General features: G+C 37.7%; 1 protein-coding gene across 1 annotated transcript in view; it reads left to right on the forward strand.

Moving 5' to 3' along the window:
- The window catches only part of Ctnna3 (catenin alpha 3), a 1,668,564-nt gene that overhangs the window by 1,059,117 nt on the left and 585,520 nt on the right, over positions 1-23,927 (forward strand). Inside the window, exon 10 of the mRNA XM_008835377.2 lies at positions 10,828-10,920. Within this exon, the coding sequence (XP_008833599.1) occupies positions 10,828-10,920 (93 nt within the window). The remainder of the gene's footprint in view (positions 1-10,827; positions 10,921-23,927) is intronic.

Here is a 23,927-nt window from a genome sequence, read left to right on the forward strand (position 1 = left end):
ATAAATGTTTTTCTAAATCCTTTTGAAAGCTAATAAGATTTCATTGCTTGATTTTCTAATCATGAGATAAATTGGAATGTCTTGCTCAATTTCATAATTGGGTTCAATTGTCTAATATTTTACTCAAATTTATTTTTAAATAAATATCAAAATTGTCAGCTGTGTTCCCGTCTAATTTTTAATTTTGGTATTAGTTACCATCGTCTGAGTTCTCTTGGGGCCCCTTGCTCCTGGCAAAGGAGTTATGATTAGACAAACCACATAACACATCTTTATCTGATTTTTCCATAGTTTATATTCTGGGGAGGGGAAATAGAGTAACTTACAAAGGCGAGCACCCGGTGCCAGGTTCTGTTCTGTGGCTCAGTGGCCCGCAGTTCTCTATGCTCCCGTCCTCCACCCACAGCCTCGGTTAGCTTTTGTCCACACCTCCTGGGCCTGCAGTCTCGCCCCAGGTCAGTAAATGACCCCTCTCGCGTCCACACAGGCAGGACACGGGGCCATTGTTCCCCTCCGCTGTTGCCAAGATGGCACCAACTCTGGTCCCTCCGCAGCTAACTCTCCGCAGCCAATTCTCTGCAGCAGGCCCTGCCCCTCGGAAAAACAAGGTCACATAGGACCTAGAAATTAATTCATCTCTTCCTCATCTTGTAGATTATGCAACCAAAGCACAAAGAAGGCAGATATGTTAGTAAATTGTTAGATTAGCAGATCGTGCAATTTAAGATTCAGAAGATTTGGGAGGCAGCTTGAAAAGTAATGTTGAATGGAATTAAAGGTTCCTTGGTATTCATTTACATCTATAGACAGTGCACGGTCCATCTCTATACATCCCCCCTCCAAATTCTTACTGTATTTTGAGGCTATAGTTCTAGAGACTGAACTCTTTCTACATCTCTTCGAATAGACTGTACTTCTTAAGATTCACTTCTGGAGTTCACAAGATGGTTCAGTGGGTAAAGGCACTTGACACAAGCCCACGGACCTGAGTTCAATACCCTGAACTCACAAGAGGGGAGGAGATGATTGTCTTCTCAAGCTGTCTTCTGACCTCTGCATGCATGCCTTGACAGGTGCATAACTCCCAAGGCATGAATAAATAAATAGTAATAAAAAAGATTCAGGTCTACTGTTCCTGACATTTTTATTTCCCAGCCCACTTAATAACTGTGTAATCAATATTTGCTTCTTGGTAAAATTATTTCCTAAACCTTACTAATTGCGTTTTTAGCAAAATTTCTATTGATTTAATGTTCTAAAGCACTCATAATCTGTGTCTATTTTTATCACTACCAGGACTATTAGAACAGCATAGTTCTACCACTAAAATTAAAGGGCTGACCTGTTTAGTTAGATGTCCCTGTATACTTACGAGACAGCCAACCCCTCCTCCGCAGTTCTCAGACTTAGTCATGGACCTCTGAGCTTGGATTTCTTAGCAGCAAAATATGCATTGCATTCTAATAGAACACCAAAGCTCTTGAATTTGTTGAAGGGAGTTACTGTACCTCTTCCATCTGCCACACTCACCAGCATTTGGCAGTCAGATTGGGCCATTTGAAGGGTTATTTTACTTGATTAAAAATAAATTAAAAGCTAAATCGGGAGCTATTCAGAGTTCTCAATTTTATTGCTTAAGAAAAAGTAAAGCTTGAAAAAACCAGGCACAAGTCTTGCTAAATAGGACAGCCAGAACAGAAAAGTATATAACTTTTCTTTGAATCCCAGTGTCTGTGTTGGTGGACTATTGTGATGAATGTCAAAGGGACATTTTATCTTCCTTTCCCTCCTCTCAGTTTCTGGGCTTTTCTCCTCCCTCCAAGCCTCAGTTTCTTTCCCTCTTCAGCTCGTCTTCATCTGAGAAGAGAGCAGTTATAGGTATACTGTCTCGTGTATCCATTCATGTGCGAGCTATTTAGATCAGAACAACTGTTAGTGCTTGGATACCAAATATCAACAAATGATGAGTAGAGCTAAGAGAGCTCCTGCCTCTTAGAAAGCAGAGAAAATTGTTAGTCATCAAACAAACATACCCAGTGAATATGCTGTTAACTTGGAATTATGCTCCAAAGGGCAGTGCTGACTTAGAAGTAGGTGGGAGCCTCATGTGTGAGGTAGGGTAAAATCCCAGGGAAAACATTCTAAGGAATTCCTTTGGAGCAGATTCCTACCTGATGGGTGACAGATACATGTGATAGGAAAGTAGGAGAATGGAAGGACTCAAGCAAGCATCACAGACTATAGAGAACATTGTGCACAGATGTCCTGTGAAAGAAGGAAGCACTGATACCTGAAAGGAGGCTTCCACTGGCCAGACTATAAAAGAGCTACACATGATGAATCTTGGTCTGGACTGCACAGAACTTTGTAGGAAAGGAGATATGATACAGGACAGAAAAGCAGCGGTGGAACTAGACCTTATATTAAAAATGAAATTCCTGTAGTACGATGTGTGCATATATATATATGTCTATCTTTGTATATATTAGAAAAATTAGAGAAAGCATAGTGGCTCATAAAAGACATTAAAATTGGAGAACAAATCACATTTTTAAAAAGACTTCAAAGTTGCCTTGGTAAAGACAAAGAAAACTATAGGATTAAAGAAATAATTAAGAGGCAAAATTCAAAGAAATGAGCAGTCTTAGGAATAGAAGGGTAAGCACTGTGCAAGTGTCTGTCTGCTGTCTGCCTGAGTCACCAGTTTTGCGGGCTACCTTATTTTCTACCTTGAACCATGCAAGTTTGGTGTGTCCATTTCAGCCAAGCACTCTAACAAGCATTAGCATGGCTTTCTGTGTGGTTGAATCAACGGATACTCTTAAGTGCCCATTAACCTGCCTCTAAGTACCTGATGTTTGATAGCATGTCTGAGCTTTTCTTCATATGGTGTTCATGATATCACAGTGTTGTGGTAGCCTATTGTATATCTGGTGCCTTAGAAAAAGAACTACTATCCATCTAATAAATATTGGTATTGTAGATATTCTAAGAATGTCTGTCTCTATTTTATCAGCTTCATTTATCATTGATGAAATAGTGACTTCCTAATTATCATCTTCGCAGTAGATAAGTCTGAACTATACACCTCTGTGTTATTAAGTCTGCTTACATAACTCAATCTGTCCACTCTAACTGTGGACCCTATCTAGCTCCCAGTATTCAACAAAAGACTTCTAGTTTTCCTTCTATTAGTGATATATCCTGTGAATTTGTAATACTGATATTTACTAATGTTTCTCAGAGGGAGAAACATCTTTGCTTTCTTCATGCCTCTTTATAAACTTGTGAAACTTTTTCTAAAATGAGAAAGATGCCCCAATCTTCCCCATGACTCCAAGGATTGTTGTGTTCATTTGTATCTTTTTTATGTGTTTGTTAAGTCTTATTAATCCCAAAGATCATAACCAATTAGGATGACATCATCCTTAGGCAATCAAGTTGAATAATCCAAAGACTGTGTTTTCTCAGGGATTCTTCCTCCATAATCCAAAGAAATGGATAGTCATAGTATAAATAATGAGAACTTTTAAAATGGAGAGAGTGGAAGAGAGACCACATCCAATGAGCAAGTTAAGTTGTAATCATAAAATTAAAGAATAGAATTCATTAAATGTCTAAGTTTTGAGACAGCAGAAAATGATTTATATGCATGAAGAGTCAAATCTATATGAATCGAGATACTGTTTTTATTTTTCTTCATGATCTAAGTAAGCTATTTCAATGAAAAATTTGAAAAAAAAATTCTTTTTCTTTACCCATGGCCAGTTCACCTTGACCAACTCATCATCTGTTAGGTACCAAAGTCAGATCAGGAAGTGTGATGGTATAGGTTTGGAAAGTGGAGGTATGGATTCTGACTATGGATGTCTGAGAAGAGTTTGTGAGACATATTTGATGCAGGTCTTGAAGTATGGACATGATTTTGAAACATCATATGAATTAGCTTTTAAACATAATGTACAGCTTCTAAAAAAAACTGAAAAATGGCGAATTAATTTCAAGTACTAGAAGCTCTTTGGTACTCAGTGTATAAAAGTTCTAATAAACATTGAAGGGTCACATATTCACATTTGTATCTAGGTGGAGAAATGGATGCAGGTGTTCCTTTGAATTTGTATCTGAGGCCAGGACAGGGAGTCATCCAAGACCTGAGGCAGAAACTTGGTTACAAGGCATCTTCCATAGAAACGGTGATAGTTCTACATTACCATCCCTGAACTTTGATCAAAGCACACTGTTGGTATATTAAGTTTCTCAGTCAGAGCTGAAAATCAGGGCTCTCTGGTTTTGTAGAAGAGAAAGTGAATTTGGCTTACTTGAGTAGGAAAACAGGAACCTTAGTTGGAAGACACAGGTGGTTCACATATGTGAAGTCAAAATGAAAGGCTTATATGAGGCAGAAATCGGAATTACTCCAGTAGGAAGTGATGAATATGCTCAGTCTGGGATGGAAGAATGCCCAGGGGACTGCGCTGACAGTCACAGCAGCACAGCACCATGGAGTCAGAGTGTGTCAGGAATGTTGTCACCACAAGGAGGTATGGACTCTGGGTGGATGTCTGCATGGAAATTTTCCTTATACTGATATTCTTATTTCTTGAAACTTTTTTCCTCTTGTGCTATTGCAGACTTTCACTCCATTACACTTATCTTCAGAAATGAATATCCATCCAGACAAATAAAAATCAGTCAAGGTCCAGTGTCTATATATTTGTATTTCGTGCTGCCATTGGAGTGTGAACACCACATTCCTCTCAGATAACAGGTCGTCTTAGCAGAAGTGAACTAGACTTTTTAATAGCTATTTAATGGTGATTCTGTTATTCACATCTTTCCCTTATCACAAGTTAAGAATTATATAACTTTTCTATGTGTCTGACTTTATATTATTAAAGGTATTTGACATTCTGGATTCTGTGACCACTATGGGAAAGTTGTTGATAGAAGATTCTATCTCTTTATGAAAATGCATTTTATAACTTTGTAATTTTGGACTTTCCTGCCCTGGGAATACATTGCCCTGCTAAGCACTAAATTCTGTCCCAGAAATGTTTACAGAGGAGCTGAATGACCATGTACCACAGAAGAAAATGAAAGTGACCTTCCCCCGACCCAGACAGCTGGGCTCTATAATGATAAGATATCATAATTACCTGTGGGGATTGTATATAAGCAATGACTGTGCAGAGATGAAATTCTCACCAAGCATCAAAATATGCCTTATGTTTTTGAAAAATTATATCATGGGCAAATACCTCTGCACAAACTGCCCTGTAACACACTGAATGATGGGTAATTTGTAGCTGACCAAGGAGTGCACCTGTTCCTAACAGTGCTTCCACTTCTGTTTTTTAAGAGGACTGAGAGGATGCCTAGAGTGAACCTTCCGATGTATCTTCAGATACTGGAGTGTTAAACCATGGCCTCCTCTGGGCTTTCCATACTTTTGCAGTAGAATCTCTTTGCCATTTTAGAACAGAGTTGACAATGAACTACAGCATTAGCCTCTAGGACAGTAGATTTATTTAAGGGTCACTGAGAACATTTCTAATTTCCAAAAATTTCTTTTATAGCTAGCCCTATGTCTCAGCACCAATGAGCCAATCTGTTGGTCCACCATTTTCCTGATCTTGACTCAGAGAAATGGCCAGTACCAACCCATATGCCTGTTTCTATAAGGCCAGATTTCTCAGCAGGGAATTTCTCATACCAGATTAGTGATTAGAGAGTGAAGGGTATCATGTTTATTTCCAAGTGAAAAACAGACCTAACGTTCAACTAGCAGAACACAGGATGCGAATGTACCAGTTACTACATAGAACTTGAGCCAAGAACTAGGATGATTAGAATAAAAAGCAACTGGATTATTCAGGTCAGGAACTGACTGGTCAGGTTTTGACATCAACAGGGATGTGTTCTTACAGACCAAATTGCATAGTAAGATCAAACAAGTTTAAAGGGCCACCAATGTGGCATATCTTCGACACCAGAGTCTGCTAAGACATGGAGATAGGAGGGTGGTGATAGAAGACTTTAGGTCCCTCTCAGTAACATAACATGACCCTACCTGGAGATGACTTAGAAATTACTATATACAGTACTGGTAATTATTTTAATGATTTGAAGGAGTATTTTTGACATAGCCTTTCTTTTTTAATGAGTATGAAAAATTACCTATTATCTTTCATACTATTCATTTAGGACAGTACAGAGTCTGCTTCTTTTACACTTGGCGTAGTGTATAGACAGCACAGCACCCATACAAAGTCTGTTCCATCATTTCAGTGTAGAAATTCATGCCAGTTAAGAACATACATACACACCCAGTTGAAAGTCTACAACTTTTGATCTGAGCATGCTGTGTCTCCCTGTCTATCTCCCTGTGTGTGCAGTAGACGATTACAGTGGATCAGAGATCACAGTTGTGACTAAAGTGAGCTAACCAAGAACTGAGTTGGCTGAGTGTGTAACTTTTCCTTTCTTTTGTCTTGCTTCAGTGAATCTCGTTGCCTTTAGGAAGGGCTTAACCACCCTTCTATTCCACTACCAAGTTCCATCTAAGCTCTATGTACATGTTCTTTTTATGCAGTTCTTGGGGTGGACATTTTGTTAAATTTCTTTAGGCACCTAAGGCTTAATTCTATGTAGCTGCAAAGGGTATAAAGGAGCTCTCATTTCCCCCATTACCTGAGAGGCTCATTTAATACTCAGGTCACCCCAGTTAATTGTTTTATATTCATTTTACAGGGAAGAAAACAGGGTTAGAGAAGGTGACAGTGTTCTGATGGTCTGAGGCTTACCTATTGTGAGTGTGGTGGTTGTAATGAAAATGTCCCCCATAGGCTCCAAGTATTTGGACATTTTGTCCCCAGATGATGGCACTGTTTTGAGAGGTTTTAGAAGGTGTGGCTATCCTGGAGGAAGCATGTCTCTGGGGTGGGCTTAGAGAATTGTTAAGCCTTGCCGGATCTCCAGTCGCTCTCTTGCTTCCTGTGCCTGTGTGATGATGTGAGAGCTTAGCTTCTGCTGCTCCTGCTCCAGCCACCTCCAGCCACCATGCCTCCCTGCCATGATGGAATGAATTCCCCTGGAACCGTAAACTCAAAAAAACTCTTCCTTCTATAAATTCCTATCACAGCAACAGAAAAGTGACTAATACAGTGAGAATCAGATTAAAACCTGGATTCCTGTCTTCAGAATCTCTCTATACCCTAGATTTCCTTGTTGGACAGAAAATTTCTATGCTGGCTTATTATGTAACAAAGATTTTCTCAGATTTTCCAAAAAGTCAAAGTTAGATAAACATGGATGTCACATGTCAAAATATCTCAGACTACTTTAGTAAGATATTTTATTTGCATGCTGTTTTCTTTGACAATCAGGAAATTTAAATTCACACTGTGCTTGGAAATGTACTTTATTTCCTAAACAGTCACCCAGAACTAAAGATAATTATTACTAGAAGAAATTTAATTTTTTTCACACGTTGTTGTGACTTTGGAAAATATGAATCGTTCAAATTCAAAATGTAAAAGGATTTTGTTTATACCACTTAATTTTCCTGCTTTGTATATAATACGGTCGAATAAATTTAGCCTTCTGTTTACAAAATCAAGCTACAACTTAAAGGATATTGAAATAATACTTGATAACATAGACAGTTAAGTTGACATAGAACAGTTCTTTTAATATTATATATTTATATATGAAATAGAAAATGAACATAAAATATCTTGAGACTATTGTCTAACTAGAAACATAGACGATAAACACAAATTCCAACTGTGTCATTTTTTTGTTTGATAGTCTTGTAAAAATACGTCTACTAACATAAAAACAAAATATGTTAGGAATTGTCTCCTTGCTGTATATCCAATTGGTTTGTGTAATAGTTAGCATAAGGGCCAGCAAATGTGCATATGAGAATATCTATTTTCAAAAGGGAAAAGAAGTAAAAAAAATAATAAACAAAATGTGAGTTAGGGGTAAGAATGTGCCTCAGTGGTAGGACGTTGCCTACCAATCACAAAGCTCTGAATTCGGGTCCCAACACCAGAAGGAAAATAGAAAGAGAAAGCCCACATAAGATCAATTTTCTCTAAGTCAAAGAGTCAGATTAACCAGGGCTCTTCTAATTTGATTAGAAGATCAAGACAAGATATGTTTATTTTTTAACCTCAAACAAACAGGCCTCAAAGTTACAGAGAAGAAGTTTCTACAAATTTATTGTAAAAACATATGGCTTGTTTTGAAGTAATTAGTCTGCTAAGTTTCAAATCAGTGCATGGGGTTTGGGAGGTGGGGTAGGGGTACAAAAACTGTTGCCCTTTTCAAATAATTCACAATTGCACTAATTATGTGTCAGATATGAAAGCTGAGGCATTGTGACCTTCAAGCTAACAAAAGACCTTTTCAAGTAAGCCATTTTCATGTACATTAATAAAGCGAATAATGCCTTTTCAAAGCTAAATAATGTATAACTGTTATTTTGTCATATGTAAATGAAAATTGAGAGTAGTTTCACTATTGACATATTAAAAGTAATACCAGAAAAAGTAACAGCACATAAATCCATTGAAATTTCATTTTGTTGCTCTAAAATAGTGGTCCAAAGATTTTTGCTCTTCTTTTGTGATTCATGCAAACAATATGTGAATTTGAAAGTGAATTTATTCTAGATTTGGGGAGTAAAAACTGCAATATGTTAAGTATATAATAACTAAAGAATAGTTGGAGGAATAAGAAAAATATTGTTTAGAAAAATATTTCCTTCCAGTAATAAAGACAGTGAAATATTTTTTTACTGTGGGCCAGTGAGATGGCTCAGAGGTTAGAGGCACGTGCAGCCAAGCCTGACAACCTGAGTTTGAACCCACATGGAAGGAGAGAACCAACACCTGGTCGCTCATCACACACACACACACACACACACACACACACACACACATGCACGCACTTCTCAGAAGTTGAAGCTCCTCAGGAAGATGCTTCAGTGCCACTGGGAAGTAGGGGCTCATGAGTTCTTAATCAAATTTAGACCCCTACCCTGTCCTTGCCTCCCCCATCCCCCCACGGGACCTCACATATTGTGCTATACATGTTAAGTCCTGTTCATTCAGGCATTTGTACCCAAATATCCTACAGTGTAAATTTGCCCACTGGAGTCTAGTCTGCCCATCTAGTGGTCATAAGTAAATCATACTCTCCCTCATGCAACAGCAATCAGTCTCGAATAGTTCTCAGTCTTGTGACAGCCCACTACCTATTTCTCTCTTGCCCTTTGGGCCCTGTTCACTTGAGTTGACATGGGTCCTGTGCTTGATGCCACCATTGCCGCAAGTTCACATGTGCAAGCTTCCAGTGACCCTCTGCTTCCCTGTGTCATGAACAAGTCCTGCCTCTTAAAATTTTTCCTCCCTCTCTTTCCACCCTGAGTCATGGGTGGATGAGGTTCCATATAGGAGTCATATCCTAGACAGCCTCTTATTCTTTAAAATTTGGCTAACTATGATCTTCTGTGTGCATTGCACTCTGTTGTATAAGGAAGCTTTATTTGTGAGAGTTGAGGGATGCAGTAAGTTGCTCTGTACCCCTTGTTCTGCTATGTTCCGTGAGCCTTAGTTGTAGACGTTCAAGTCTATAAGTGTCACCTAGGACTGAACATCTCTCAGACATATGTTCTTTGTGTCAGACCAGATGTGCAATTCCATAGTAGCTTCCATCTGTTGAAAAATAAGCTTCTTTGATTTTTTTGATGAGTGGTGTAGAGTATGCTTGTCTGTAAATATAAGGATTGATAGCATATAGTAAGAAATTTCATTTCTTTAGAAACACGAAAGGGATAGGGTTTTCTCTAGGATCTATGTCCTCTTCTGCCGTGTGGATTTGGCTGAGTTTACATGGCCACTCATGGGTTCCCTCCCATTAAGGAGTCCTCCTCATTAAGTCCACTTATAGCTGCTTATTGCCCTCCAGGTAGCAGTGGCACTAGTGCACCAATAGAGGTAATCTTTTTGACACCAACCCACATTGTGCTAGAAAGAAGAATATTGTATACAGTGGAGTTCAAAGAAAGAGAAAATTACTTCTTAAGGCTCTTTCATGAGCTAACAGATTTGTAAATATTGGGCTTAGGTAATGAGCATTATGATAATTATTCAAAAGAACACTCATTTCAGTGGAAAACTGTATAAATGAAGTAGTATAAAATAAATTTGGGTGTCACTAATGCTTGAGCCAAACTGGCTGCCAGAACATCTGATATTGCTCACCAAATTGCAATAGAAAATCAAGATCAGGAAATAGTATTTAATTATCTCATATTTGTTCAGCTTGGAATTCCAGCATATTTGATGTTGAATAAAACATGAATGAGATACAGCTATGGTTAATGCAACTTAAGTATGCATAATAGACCTCTGGGAAATGAGAAACCAATTACGAACTTAAAATAAACCCCAATCAAAGGAGATTCCAAGAACCTATTAGCATTCGATCCATAGATAAACTTTTTTCCAGTCTCCCAAGAGCTTCATATTATGGGTTAGATATTGATACCAAGAGACTCTGTGAGACTCATTGATTCATTCACCAGCGTGTTTCCTCTTTACACAATTCTCTGAGGCCCTTTTTTGTTATTTATTATAATAGCTTGTCTGAATGAGTTCACGAAATAGATATCAGTGACTTTTATAAAAATGTTGCTTGTCACTGAATTTTCTTTTCAATGAATGTGAGCTAGATCTTCCTTGTTCCAGATTGCAAATCTTTCTATATTTCCTTGGTGATATGAACTAATTTCCATTGTTTTGAATTGCATTTCAGGTCGCAAACCTTGCTTGTTCCATGTCAGCAAATGAAGATGGAATTAAAATTGTCAGACTAGCAGCCAATCACCTGGAAATTCTGTGTCCACAGGTAGGAGAATAGGGTGTCATTGCTTCTTCTCAGTAAAATTAAGTCTGATTTTTCTTTTGTTCTTTATTTATTGTTATTTTGTGTGTGTGTGTGTGTGTGTGTGTATACGTGTATTCCCTGCATGTGTATAAGTGCACCCGTGTCATGCAATGCCCATGGAGGTCAGAAGAGGTTATCAGATTCCCCTGGAACTTGAGTTATGGACAGTTTAGCTGCCATGTGGGTTCTGGGAATTGAACTCAGGCCGTCTGCAAGAGCAGCTGATGTTCTTAACTGGTGAGCCATCTCTCCAGCCCTATGAATTTTCATAAGGTTACACTTGTTGAGGTTGAGGTTGGCTTTAAACACAGAGGAGTGAATTGTTCTCAAATCATGGTTTATTTATTTACCAGGAAACTAGTTCCTGTAGTTCTTTGAGATGGTTCTGTGAGATGTTGTGAGTCTGAGTCAAACATCTTCTAGTAGTATGAAACTGTCAAGAATGACTAGCAATGGACCCAATGAATCCAAATAATTAGCATTAATCCTTGACTCACTTTGCTAAATTCCTTTCATCACTGCTGAAAGAACAAGGTTAAAAGGCTTATAAGACCTACCTTTAAAGAAAATATAATTCAGCCTTTACCATAAATTCTAGAATATTATATCATGAAAATGTCTTACTTAGTTTAAAGCTTTTACTTTATAGTCTAGCAAATTTGGTGCTAGAGAAATTAAATATTGTATAGGTGCTATTATAAAAGACACTGTAATGGAGGGCATCAAAACTCTGTGCAAGATTTTGCTACTTGAAACTGTGTAATCTATTTCTTCTGAGAAGTGCTATTGCTTTAGAATGTGAGCGCAGTTTGACGCTGGCATGTCCTTGTAATCCCAACACTCCATGGCCGAAGATCAGAACTTTGAGGACACCAGGCCTGGGCTACATAGCAAGACTCTGTCTCAGAAAACCCAACCCAGCCCAAACCAACTAGTCACTAAAGTACATTTAGTGAGAGTATATTCTAATTAGCCAGAAATATTTTCTTTTGAGTAGTTCAGGAGTTTATTAATATCTGATGAGCAACATATTCTAGGGAATTGTGTTTAGATAACTAGTACCCTTGAAATTGTGAAGCAGAATTAACCATTATGGTAATAATAATTATTAGGCAGCTGTCTTGGGAAGCACAGAAAATGATGTGCACCTATACTTCCTGTAAAGATCACCAATAATGTAAGGGGAACATGTGTTAAATAGGGTAAGGAGAACATGGGTTAAATTCTTGATTTGCCCTGCTGACAATTGCTTTCCTAAAATGTTGAAAGTGAGATACCTGCTTCTCTGGCTGGACAGCCTGCTGCAGCAATCTTCTATAACAGGGAGACTCATTCTTCTGAAAACTCATAGGGAACAGACTATAGAGCAGTAAGGTCTCTAGAGAAGTCGAACCCATTGAACAACTGTCAGCATCCTATGAGCGTTCACAGCTCTCTACACTGAGGCTAATACTTGAAGCTATTACTTTTTGAAGTCTATTTTCGGGATACAGACTGTTAACTATTTTACTGAATTTAATTGACAATTTCCTGATTTTTAGGGAGAATATTGTTTTCCCCACAGGATTGACTATTTGGCTTTCTAATTTTAAAATGTGTATATATCTTTTCCTGATTTTATTAAGATAGGAAAGAGCTTTTTTAATTACTATTCTTTGATAATATCTACATGAACACAATGTATTTATATAATTTCTATTCCCTAATAAACTCCTTCCAATTCCTTTTGGACCTTCACTGAATTTGGTTTCCAACTTCATTATTTCTTCTTCCTCCCCTTCCTCCTACTTCTCATCTTCTTCTTCCCCCTCCTCCTCCTCCTCTTCCTGCTCCTCCTCCTGCTCCTTTTCCTGCCCCTCCTCCTCCTCCTCCTCCTGCTCCTCCTCCTTCTGCTCCTCCTCCTCCTCTACTTCTCATCTTCTTCTTCCCCCTCCTCCTCCTCCTCCTCCTGCTCCTCCTCCTTCTGCTCCTCCTCCTCCTCCTGTTCCTCCTCCTGCTCCTCCTCCTCCTCCTCTTCCTGCTCCTCCTGTTCCTCCTCCTGCTCCTCCTCCTGCTCCTGCTCCTCCTCCTCCTGCTCCTCCTCCTCCACTACAAATGTGTGAAAACATACAGTGTTTGCTATTTTGCATCTGTCTTAAATCACTTAATAGGGTAATCTCCAGTTGCATTCACTTTTATCAAATGACCTGTTTTCCTCATTCTTCCATTGTGTGTTTATCCATGTACACACACGTGTTTATATTGATGAATATATGTAAAATCACTGCTATTTTTCATCTTTTGTTCTTTCATATAATTTTCAGGAACAATTCATGAGTGTCATAAAAACATGTTAGAATTTTCAATAAAATGTCAGAATGTTTGAGCCTTAGATTATTTTACAGCATAATCGACTTATTGGATCTTTCTCTCAACCAAGATGCTACAATTCCCATGAGCACATATTATATACTTAAAAGATTTTTTATAACTGTATTATTTATTTATTTAAAAAAAATCACAGTTTAATACAGAAAGACTCATTGTTTAAAAATATATGTTAATAAAAATATTTTCTAAATGGTGTTGACTTTCTAAATTTATCTGTAGATCAAATCTTCTCCTAAAGATTGTACTTAACATATCCTAGTACCTTCATGGCCTTTCCTTTGTGCCACATAGAAGGCACCAAAATCTTAACAGGGCCAAGATGGGGCTCCCACTCCCCCAAGCCTTCTTTAGCAAATTTCCCTCATTCCTCCCAGGTTTAGTTGATGCTACAGGCACTTGTTTATTTCAGTGAAAACCTTGTATGTTGTGTGTGTGTGTGTGGGGGGGTGTTCCTTTATTCTTTCTGAAAATATTCATTGAATAACTGCTATGTGACAAGTTCCGTTTATGTATCTGTAGAAAAAAAATATGTGCAATTCCATACCCTTTGTACCAGATAAAAATGCAAAGTCTATTTGATGTTCAAAAAAAAAAAAATACTCATCCTGCGTGTAAACGAATGATAGTTTTCTAAAACTACAGACCGCTGCATGTTCATAGAGGGTAGGGAGGCTTTTGTTAACAAGTTTGTGATATTTTTCTTAATGTAAAACATCATTTTCTTGACATAATACAAAGAGTGTTATTAGTTTGGGTTACAATTGATTACTGTAGATATGCAAATTAAATGCTGATTAATATAGATATGCTAATCACAGATGAGTCATTGCCTGATAAGCTGCAGCAGTTTTTTTTTTTTCACTTCATCCATTTCAGTGTTTTACTCACAATTTGTACAAAATTATAATTTTTTAGACAGGGTCTCACTGTGTGGCCCTGATAGAACTGGAACCTGAAATGAAGACCATTCTGTACTTGAAGTTGTAGTAATCCTCCTGCCTCTTCCTGATGAGTGACTGGATTACAGGCATGTACAGGCATGTGGCACCATCCCTAACCTAGATTAGTTATTTTACAATTTTAAATTAAAAATAGTAGGACAAAGGAAATATATTAACTGAAAAAAATCTATTCCCTCAAATCTTTGTATTATAGACTACAAATCAGCCAGGCATGGTGCCACATGCCTTTGGGCCCAGCACTCCCAAGGCAGAGACAGGTGGGTCTCTGTGAGTTCAGGAAGGTTTACATCCAGCATGGTTTACATAATGAGTTCCAGGCCAGCTGTTGCTACAGGGAAACACTGTCTCAAGAAGTCCAAAAAACACTCACCCAAATACAAATCAAAATTAGCTATGAAACATAATAGACATAAGTATTAAATCATAGGTACTACATACTATAAACCCAACTGAAAATAGATGGAATGGAATAGACATAAATTAAGGAAATCTTACTCTCCAAAATGCTCAGAGGTGTAAGTTGATATGTGTTTTCTATGGTTGTCAGCGAAGCTAATATGATTTAACATGTGTTCATAAAAAATATGTTCTAAAATGATTCTCCAGCTACTCTGCATGTAGCATTGACTTTAAGGCTGGATATTATGGCCTATGTTTATACTATGTATTCTGAAATTAGGAATTAATATGTCTGCAATGTGGCCCAGTTGTGTGTGTGTATGTGTGTGTGTGTATGTATGTGTGTGTGTGTGTGTTTTTAAGTTTCCCTTAGACAATCTGTATTGGAATTTATAATGCATACACCTTCTGGAAAGTAGCACAACTCCCAGCAATAAATGTGTACATATTTATATGTACATGTTTATAAAAGTCTATAAGTAAAAATTTTAAGCAAAATCTTCTGTAATGGCTAAACCTAGACCTAGCCTAAATTTCCATAGTCAGAGAATTAAAAGCTGTGTAAAGATGTAAGTCAACTTACCTGAATCTGACTGCTTTCACTTATTTTGGGTGTCTGTTGATTTTGGAATGGGGTAAACTCAAGTCAGGGGATGATGGGATGCTGACACCAGGCTACTTTGTTCCTATTTGTTAAGTCTGATTGAATTCAATTCAGGTTCAGTGTATTGAATCCTTCAGGTTCCCACTGTGCTTGAAGGACAGGCTCAGACAGTGTGTTTCAGGAATTGTCACAGGCAGTGTATTTAGCAGACAGTGTCTGAAATAGTGACATGACTTTTGAAACCATGTTGTATGAAAACCTCATAAAAGCAACAGAAAATTTTCAGCCATGAAAATACAAGATTTACAGAAACATAATCACTATCATCAAACCATTAAATGGCCCTGAAATCAAAGGCTGGTTCTGACAGGCCCTGAGGGGCACAGCTACAACCTATAAACAGAATCTGGAAGGAGGCAAATAGCAACTCTGTGTAGAGACAAGTTTGATTCTGGGCTATCCTGATGGAAGTTGAACCTGCAATGAGGAATTTGGAACTTCTCAGTGTCATAGACATGTGTTGACGTGGATGACTACTTGATCATGTGATGATGCCAAAAGGCACATGCCTGGAAGCCTTGTAGCACCCAGTTATGTAAGCCTCTAATGGAGCTAATCTCCTTGTTAAAGAGAAATGTGATCTGGATGATGAATGCTGATATACTATAGTGATGTGAACAGTTATAATCAGTCCAGGGGAAGCGTAAGGCTATCTATAGACTTTGAGCCTTGTTTCATTTTTAACAACTGAATTAGAAATGTATATATTAAAGTCAACATTCTGCCTTTGTATGTGACACAAACCTGACAGAGATAAAATTCAGTCTGCTAGAATATGTCCATCATTTGGGCTAATGTTTAAAAGTTGGAATTGAATAAGGATAATATGAAGCCAGGATCATAAGTATAATCCTACAGGAGTAGGTAGGAAAAAAATCATTGCTTATCAAAAGAACAGAGGTATTAAGAGTTGAAAATGACATTTGTTATCTACTTGAATGAATTCTAAACACAAGCCCATGAGAAAGTGTTTTCATAGTCTGTAGTGAAATTATGTTAGGTCAGTGTAATTTTATTTTTCACAATGTAAAATTTATTCACCATCTTAATTCTGAACTTGAGTGCTATTTATTTGTTATATGTGACGTGAAGATAGGGCATAGCAGTCTTTCATATTCATACTTCAGTATTGGGAAAATGAATTTCAAACGCTATGTGAGTCCCCACCCTCCCATCTTCTGGCTTCTGTCCTTACTTTTATATAGGATTAAAAATACACATAATTGGAGGCATCGATTTAGATGACACAGCTATATTATATTGGTAATATAACAGATTGGCTATTTTATAACTTTAAAATCATAGATTCTTAACTTGTAAAATGAAGGAAAATTGCATATACCAGGTGCTGAATTGTCCATGTATAAAGTGCCATTCTGGGATGTGGTTCCTATAGGTTGAAGGGTAGATAGAAAAAATGAGTAGTATTCAGACATAGCGAACTATCACCTCATAACTGGATTGTTTAAATAACATCCAAATAGATTGAAGTTTACCAAGGATGCGCAAGAGAGAATTTCCATTATTGGGAGCTAGAGGTACAACGTCCATATGGCCTTAAATATCTTTTATATGAATGAGATTCTTTAAAAGACATGATGATGAGGCTGGAGAGATGGCTCAGTGGTTAAGAGCACTGACTGCTCTTGCAGAGGACCTGGGTTCGATTCCCAGCACCCACATGGCAGCTACAAACCATCTTTAACTCCAGTTCCAGGGGAATCCGAAGCCACCTTCTGTTCTCTGCGGCATTGCGCATGACACAGGTGCACTCACATACATGGAGGCAATACACACATACACATAAAATAAAAATAATAAATAAAATATTTTTAAAAATCATTAAAAGACATGATGAAAACGTAGAATATTTTCCCTTATGGTGAATGTACACAATTAGGCAGGTGGTCATAAGTGCTTAGATTTTCCATATTAAATAAAGTTTTGCAATCTTTGTCTAATTTTAATCAATTCCTATCACAGCTCTGCTGTTTTTCCTTTTATCCTCATTTTTTCCGTTTCTTGTTGATCGAGCATTTCATTCATGCACAAAATGTGTTTTGATCAAGCCCATCCCTATCCTGTCCTGCCACCACCACTCCCTCTGAAATTCATGTGCTTTCTATTTTTTTAACCCATGGAGTACTTACCAGAATGGTATCCGATGGCCTGATAGACCCAGAAGAGCTTTGGAAGCTCCTCATGTATTTTCCATGCTGTGATTTGGCATGAGAGGCCATGCAATCACAAGTTATTATTTATTAATATAAAACTTTCTAAAAGGTCTCTGCATTTCATATGGTGAGTGGAAAAGAAAATTGTTTGTCTCATACATACAGTGTTGTAGAGTATAGAGAAAGAAGGGCATTGGGGTGAGCTGTGCCCTGAAGGTTATGTGTATGCATACTTAAGCATGAAAATATAAGATCTATGAGTACAGGAATTTTTATTCAAATTAAGTATCTCAAGAGTGATGCCCAGGCACAGTAAGCACCTTTAGAAAACACTAATTAATTAATTATTGTGTGTGTGTGCACATGTACAGAAGCCAGAGGATGACTTTTGAGAGTGTGATCCCTGCTTCCACCATGTGGGTCCTAGGGATCAAACTCAAGTCATCAGGCTTTGCACCAAGCATCCTCAGTTGCTGAGCCAACTCAGTGGTCTCATGTAGTAGGTACTTAAGGCATGTACATTGAGCGAGTGATTATGTTTTAATGATCTGTTTTGTTGTTGCTGTTGTTCTTAGTGGGTGTCAGGGCTCGATGCTAAAATGCCCCAGCTTTTCCCATTCCTCTTCATTCTCTGCCAGTTATAAAAACTCCATTTTCTAATCAAGGTGATCAAAAGTTCCAGTATGACACTTGGTCTGATGAAGTGCCTGTCATGTGTAGTGACTGGCATTATCTACCTCTGAGTGGACAGGACTACTTTGTTGCAGCAAGAACTGATCTGACTAGGTTATAATGTGCAATTCCATTTATTGCATGTTTCAATGAGGACATCGGACTGATAAAATGAAACAATAAAGTCTTTTTTTCTTTTTGAGGTATGTTATCAAAAGCGTTCATATCTGTGAATTGAAAGCAGTCAATTTTCTAAGTATTGTGCACTGGGGAGAGGAGAAAATACATTTTCATTCATCCTTGGTAGATGATGATGGATATTTTGCTTGAAGCTAAATAAAATCAGGTGCAGATAATCAATGTGAAATAACTTTATTCTTCAAGTATCCAAGGCTGCACTTATGAAAGAAATCACAGGACTTTTACAATTAGGCCTGGTTTATTTTCTCTTCAGAGAATGGAAGAAAATACTGTAAGATTTTGAAGTAAATATTTGATGTGATAAGAGATAAACATTTTCAAAAGATGTTCATGGTTAAATAGTTGTTTGTCAATACTAACTAAAATGATTGGAACTTTAAAATCTAGGACTACTTTTTTTCTCAGTATCATCATGAAGTTTGTGTGGAGAGAGAAAGTACATTAATGCAACTATGAGAATGTATGCTTCCTATGTCTGGAAATAAATGTTGGTGTCTCTACAACACTATCTGCACCCTGCCACAGCCACATAACCAGTAACTCCTTTCTGGCTCTGAAAAGACTATTTTCAACAAATACACATCAAACTTCTTGTGGCATCCAAGAAACTGGGTGATCCAGGATCAGGAATAGAGGTACACACTAGAGCAGTTCTGAGAAGTCAGAGTCTTAGGGTCTGAGTTCAAGTACAGAAAATGTTGAGGACTTATGTCCTAGAAGAAAAAAATAGAAGTTGTGGCCAGAAAATTTCAAGTGGGGGACAATTTGATGATGATGTGAAAAAGAGAAAAACCTACATTATGATTTAACATTCATACAAAAGCAACATTTTTTATAATTAAACACAAATCAGAGAATACACCCTTGTTTATATTGTAATATTAGTTATGGGCTCAATAGCAATATTTATTTATTTATTTCTGAAGAGAAAAGTTTTTTTCTCATTCGCATTCAGAGTTCAAGATCAGGCAGGACATATTAGTTTCGTCTCTGGTGAGGACAGAAGTAGTAGAGTGTGATGCTGTGCTAGAGTGACCACTCACTTCAGCCACGACCGTAGAAAAGACAGGAAGGCTTCCACAGCCCAGCCTCAGACAACGTAAGGTGCTCTATATATACCCTGAAGCTTACAGGTCCACAGAACCGCCCCACACAGCCATCCTGTAAAGCAAGCCCTTTAACATGTAGTCTTTTTTGGATTCTAATCAAAGCATAGAAATTCCTATGAAGTTATCCTACTCCAGGAACTCTAAAAAAGACTTTGACAAATGTTTCTTGAATAGTTGCTATGAAAGTGCTTGGCCAGATGTATCTGATTCTGGACGCACTTTGGGTGACCTTAGGGTCCCCCAACTTTCCCACAGGCATTTTCCATAGTAACACAATTCCTTGATCTTATGTTGATGCTCTGGCTAGAGCTTGTGTTCCTTGAGCAGTGTCTTGTATTCTTTACCAGATTAGTAAACCAGACATGAAGAGTGAATTCAGAGATGAAATGAATGAAAACGTGTGCAAATACTAAGAGTATAGTTTGATATTAAGATGTCAGTATTACCACGTTTGCCAGCATGGACAGTGCTTTAGACATGTAGATAAACAAAGATCTTTGTTTACATGAAGGTGACTATAGTAATGGTAACTACACTAGATTCATGGTGGTGTTCCAGGGAATGGGTTGAAATGTCTTAGAAATTAAAGAGAGTTTCACATAGAGGTATTCAGGGATATAGGGGGCAGTCTCAGAGAAAAGTGACATTCTCCATAGGTCTTAAAGGAAAAATAAGAGTTGGACATTTGGAAAATTTTTAAAAGGACACTCTAGGCAGAGAAGAAGGAAAATTTATAACATAAACTGAAAAACATGTGAGTAATTGAATCTGCCTAAGCCACGTAAACATGTGAGTAATTAGCTCATGATAATTTAGGTACAATAATTTTTGTTGTGTGAAATGGTTACAGTGGTGAGTTTGATGAGAGAGAGAGAGAGACAGAGAGAGAGACAGAGACAGAGACAGAGACAGAGACAGACAGAGGACATGTGCATATACCATGGCACATGTATGGAAGTCGGAGGATAACTTTGTGGAACTGATTTTCTCCTTCTGCCGTGGATTCGTGGATTTAACTCAAGGTTTCAGGCTTATGTGGCTTTTGTACACTGAGCCCTCTCACTCATGCTTAGCACAATATTTTTAATAACCAAAAATGTCTCCACATATTTCTAAGTACCCCTAGAAGAGGAAAACCGTCCAACTTGAGAACCAGCATGAAGACAGTGGAAAAGTAAGTTAGGACCCTTGGTGATAGGTGAAGCTTTGGTTTAGTATATTTGTTTTAATCTTTACATATTTCTGAGGGCATCTCTTTAGCTGTGCATCAGGGAATTAATTTGGAAACTTGTGCCAGCTAAATAGAAAAAGGACTGTCCAATAGTTATTATTAACTATAGTGTTCTGAAGCAGGATCTGGGTCAGGTCTGCAGGAATAAAACTTTATAATGAAGAAAATTTCCAAGTATACTATGCAAATTGGTCAAAAATTGAAATAATTTTAGATGATGGTGAAGATGCATGTGAAAGAGGATGAATCTGAGGTTTTTAGCTAAGCACCCGGGGAGATAATGGTTCTATTAGGAGGAATCGGAAATGAGCTGATGGAGTCACAATGGAACAAAACAATAACACACACACACACACACACACACACACACACACACACACCACACACACACCGCAGTACCATAATTTTGAGAAATTATGAATAGAAACTTGAGATAGCAGAGCTACACAACGTAACCATGCACATGCTGGAACCACTAATGTAGGGTTAGACTACTATAAGACAAAATGAGATAAAAGAAGAGATATAACCACAAGACAACACCTGCAGGAGAGAAGAGGAATCTCAGCAGAGCTTTAGGGAAAGAATACCAAGCAAGCAGGACCTGTTGGAAGCCTAGCACAGGCTAACAACTTCAGCACCATGGCCAGCAACTCCAACAATTGACCCTGTAGTGGAATTAAGTCAGCAATGATCCTAACAAGATCCAGTGGGAAAAAAATTAATATTTAAATATTTTAAAATTTTTAATATTTATTTTTGTGTATGCATGTATTGCTTGCATGTATATAAGTGCACCTGTGTCTTGAAATGTCCACAGAGGTCAGAAGAGGGTGTTGGAATCCCTTGGAACTGGGTTAGGGATGGTTGTTATCTGCCATGTAGGTTTTGGGAATCATACCTAGGTCCTCTGCATATGCAGCCAGTGCTCTTAACCGCTAAATCACCTCTCCACCATCTCCCCATTCATTCCACACCTGGAATTGAAGTAAAAAAAAAGGAGCAAGGGGAAATGTTGAAAGACTTTATTTCACATAGATTCCTATAGCCATAGATTCCTATATACCATTTATTTCTAGATAATTTTTCATTACTATTTTTATTTCTAGAATCAATACAGTACATCATTGATTTTGAATCAATTCTAGCTATATTTTAAAAGAAGATTTAGATCCAGTGTACTCAAGCTCATGGAACTAAGAAGTAATACAAATTAATACAGATTATTTCTAAGTAAATATGATATCCTGTTTTTTGAATGGCAAACACTTATGTTAAACTTAAATACATAGAATTTTCAAAATAGCTTTACAACTTAAGATTTTTCTATACAATCAGTAAAGTAATGTTAGAGCTCAGATCCTGAAGCAGCTCTGCTAGTGCCATGGTATTTCACCAAATGCAGATGCCTTAGGCTGTTGCTTCCAGGACTTTGTCTTGAGGATTATTGTGACCACTCCTTGTGACCTCATGTTATCAGTACTTTTATACATTGTCATGGTAATTTTGCTGAGCCAGAGACCTTATACAAACCCAAACAATTTCTCCTTTTCCTTGTGGTGTGACAAATATGGAGAATTATAGCCTGTAATTTGAAGACTCTGGGTTCTCAATTATGCCTTGTAACTGACAGTGTCAGTGACCCCTGAATCCCAATTGAAATTCAGAATGTTGTCTGTGTTCTCATTAAGAGGCTGTTTCCAACTCCATGTCACACTGAGCCAAAAGATCAGGACTAGCCAGTGACCTCTAGACTCTTGAAGTATGAACTGTTTAAGACAAAACCCTGGGAAAATCAATGTTAAAACAATAATGGCATAGAACCAAGAATAGATGTGTTGAATGTAGTGATACACATTGTAATCCAAGAACATAGGAAGCTGAGGCAGGAGGATCACAAGTTCAGGACTATCCTCCACTACATGGCAGCACTCTAATCTCACAAACAACAACAGTAAAAATTGTAAAGAAATTTATGAGTATAAACAAACTCTTGTTGTTGTTTTATTCTGTAATTCTAGATTGTTCTAAGGCTATCATCACAGATGATGTTCTATAAAATAAAATGTTGGATGACAAGACAATCAGAGACCTCAGGCAGGTGCATGATTATCACACGGGCCCAGCATCATTATCATATTGACCCAGCATGGAAGGCACTGTGCAGGGTCAGACTGAGGACAGAGAAACAGAACTGTGGGGGTGTAGAGGCTATGACACCATGGCCCCATAGAAAGGGTGAGACACTTCTAGGAAACTAAAGCACTTCCTTGTTCCAAGGAAGCAGCAAAAGGGCATTGCATGTTTAATCTTTTAAAAGATTAACTTCAGGGCTGGAGAGATGGCTCAGCAGTTAAGAGCACTAACTGCTCTTGCAGAGGACCTGGGTTCAATTCCCAGCTCCCACTTGGCAGCTAACAACTGTCCACAACTCCAGTTCCAGGGGATCTGACACCATCTTCTGGCATCTGTGGGCATTGCACGACATGGGTGCCCTTACATACACGCAAGCAATACTTTCATTCAAATAAAATAAAATGTTAAAAAATAAAATAAAAGATTAACCTCTGTTTTAACCTATTCTTCTAGAAATAGCAGCTGTATATACATCACAACAAAATTCCATTTTGTTAATGGAGGAAAAATGAAATAAATAGTTCAAATATACTTTTAAAATATTTTATTTATTATTTTTATTTTATGTATATGAGTGTATTGCCTGCATGGATTAAGTGCACCTGTGTTGTGCAATGCCCACAGATTTCAGAAGAGGTCATTAGATACCCTGGAAGTGGAGTTATGGATGGTTGTTAGCCACCATGTTGGTGGTGCTGGGAATTGAGCCTGGGTCCTCTATAAGAGCAGTCAGTGCAACCTCTAGCCCCAAGTTCATATATATTTTTCCTTTATCTTGCTCTTTGAAAACTTCATTAAAGCTTAAAGTCTCCTTCAGAATGTACATAGAGTAACTTCTACCATAGAGAATATTTATCTCTGTCTACTGAGAAGAAAATGTCATCCCACATGCATCTCAGGTAAGGCAAGTATTTTACTCAGTTATATAGTTGGCATATTTAATACTTTCAACAGTCTTCTTGGGTATAAATGAGCGGACTGATTTTATGTATAAAGAAGTTCAGAATTGTTAGGTATAAGGTCAAGGAACCAAGAATAAGGAAAAATATA

The sequence above is a fragment of the Nannospalax galili genome, unplaced genomic scaffold, assembly GCF_000622305.1.
Source record: "Nannospalax galili isolate Female #2095 unplaced genomic scaffold, S.galili_v1.0 scaffold116, whole genome shotgun sequence".
Taxonomy (NCBI): domain Eukaryota; kingdom Metazoa; phylum Chordata; class Mammalia; order Rodentia; family Spalacidae; genus Nannospalax; species Nannospalax galili.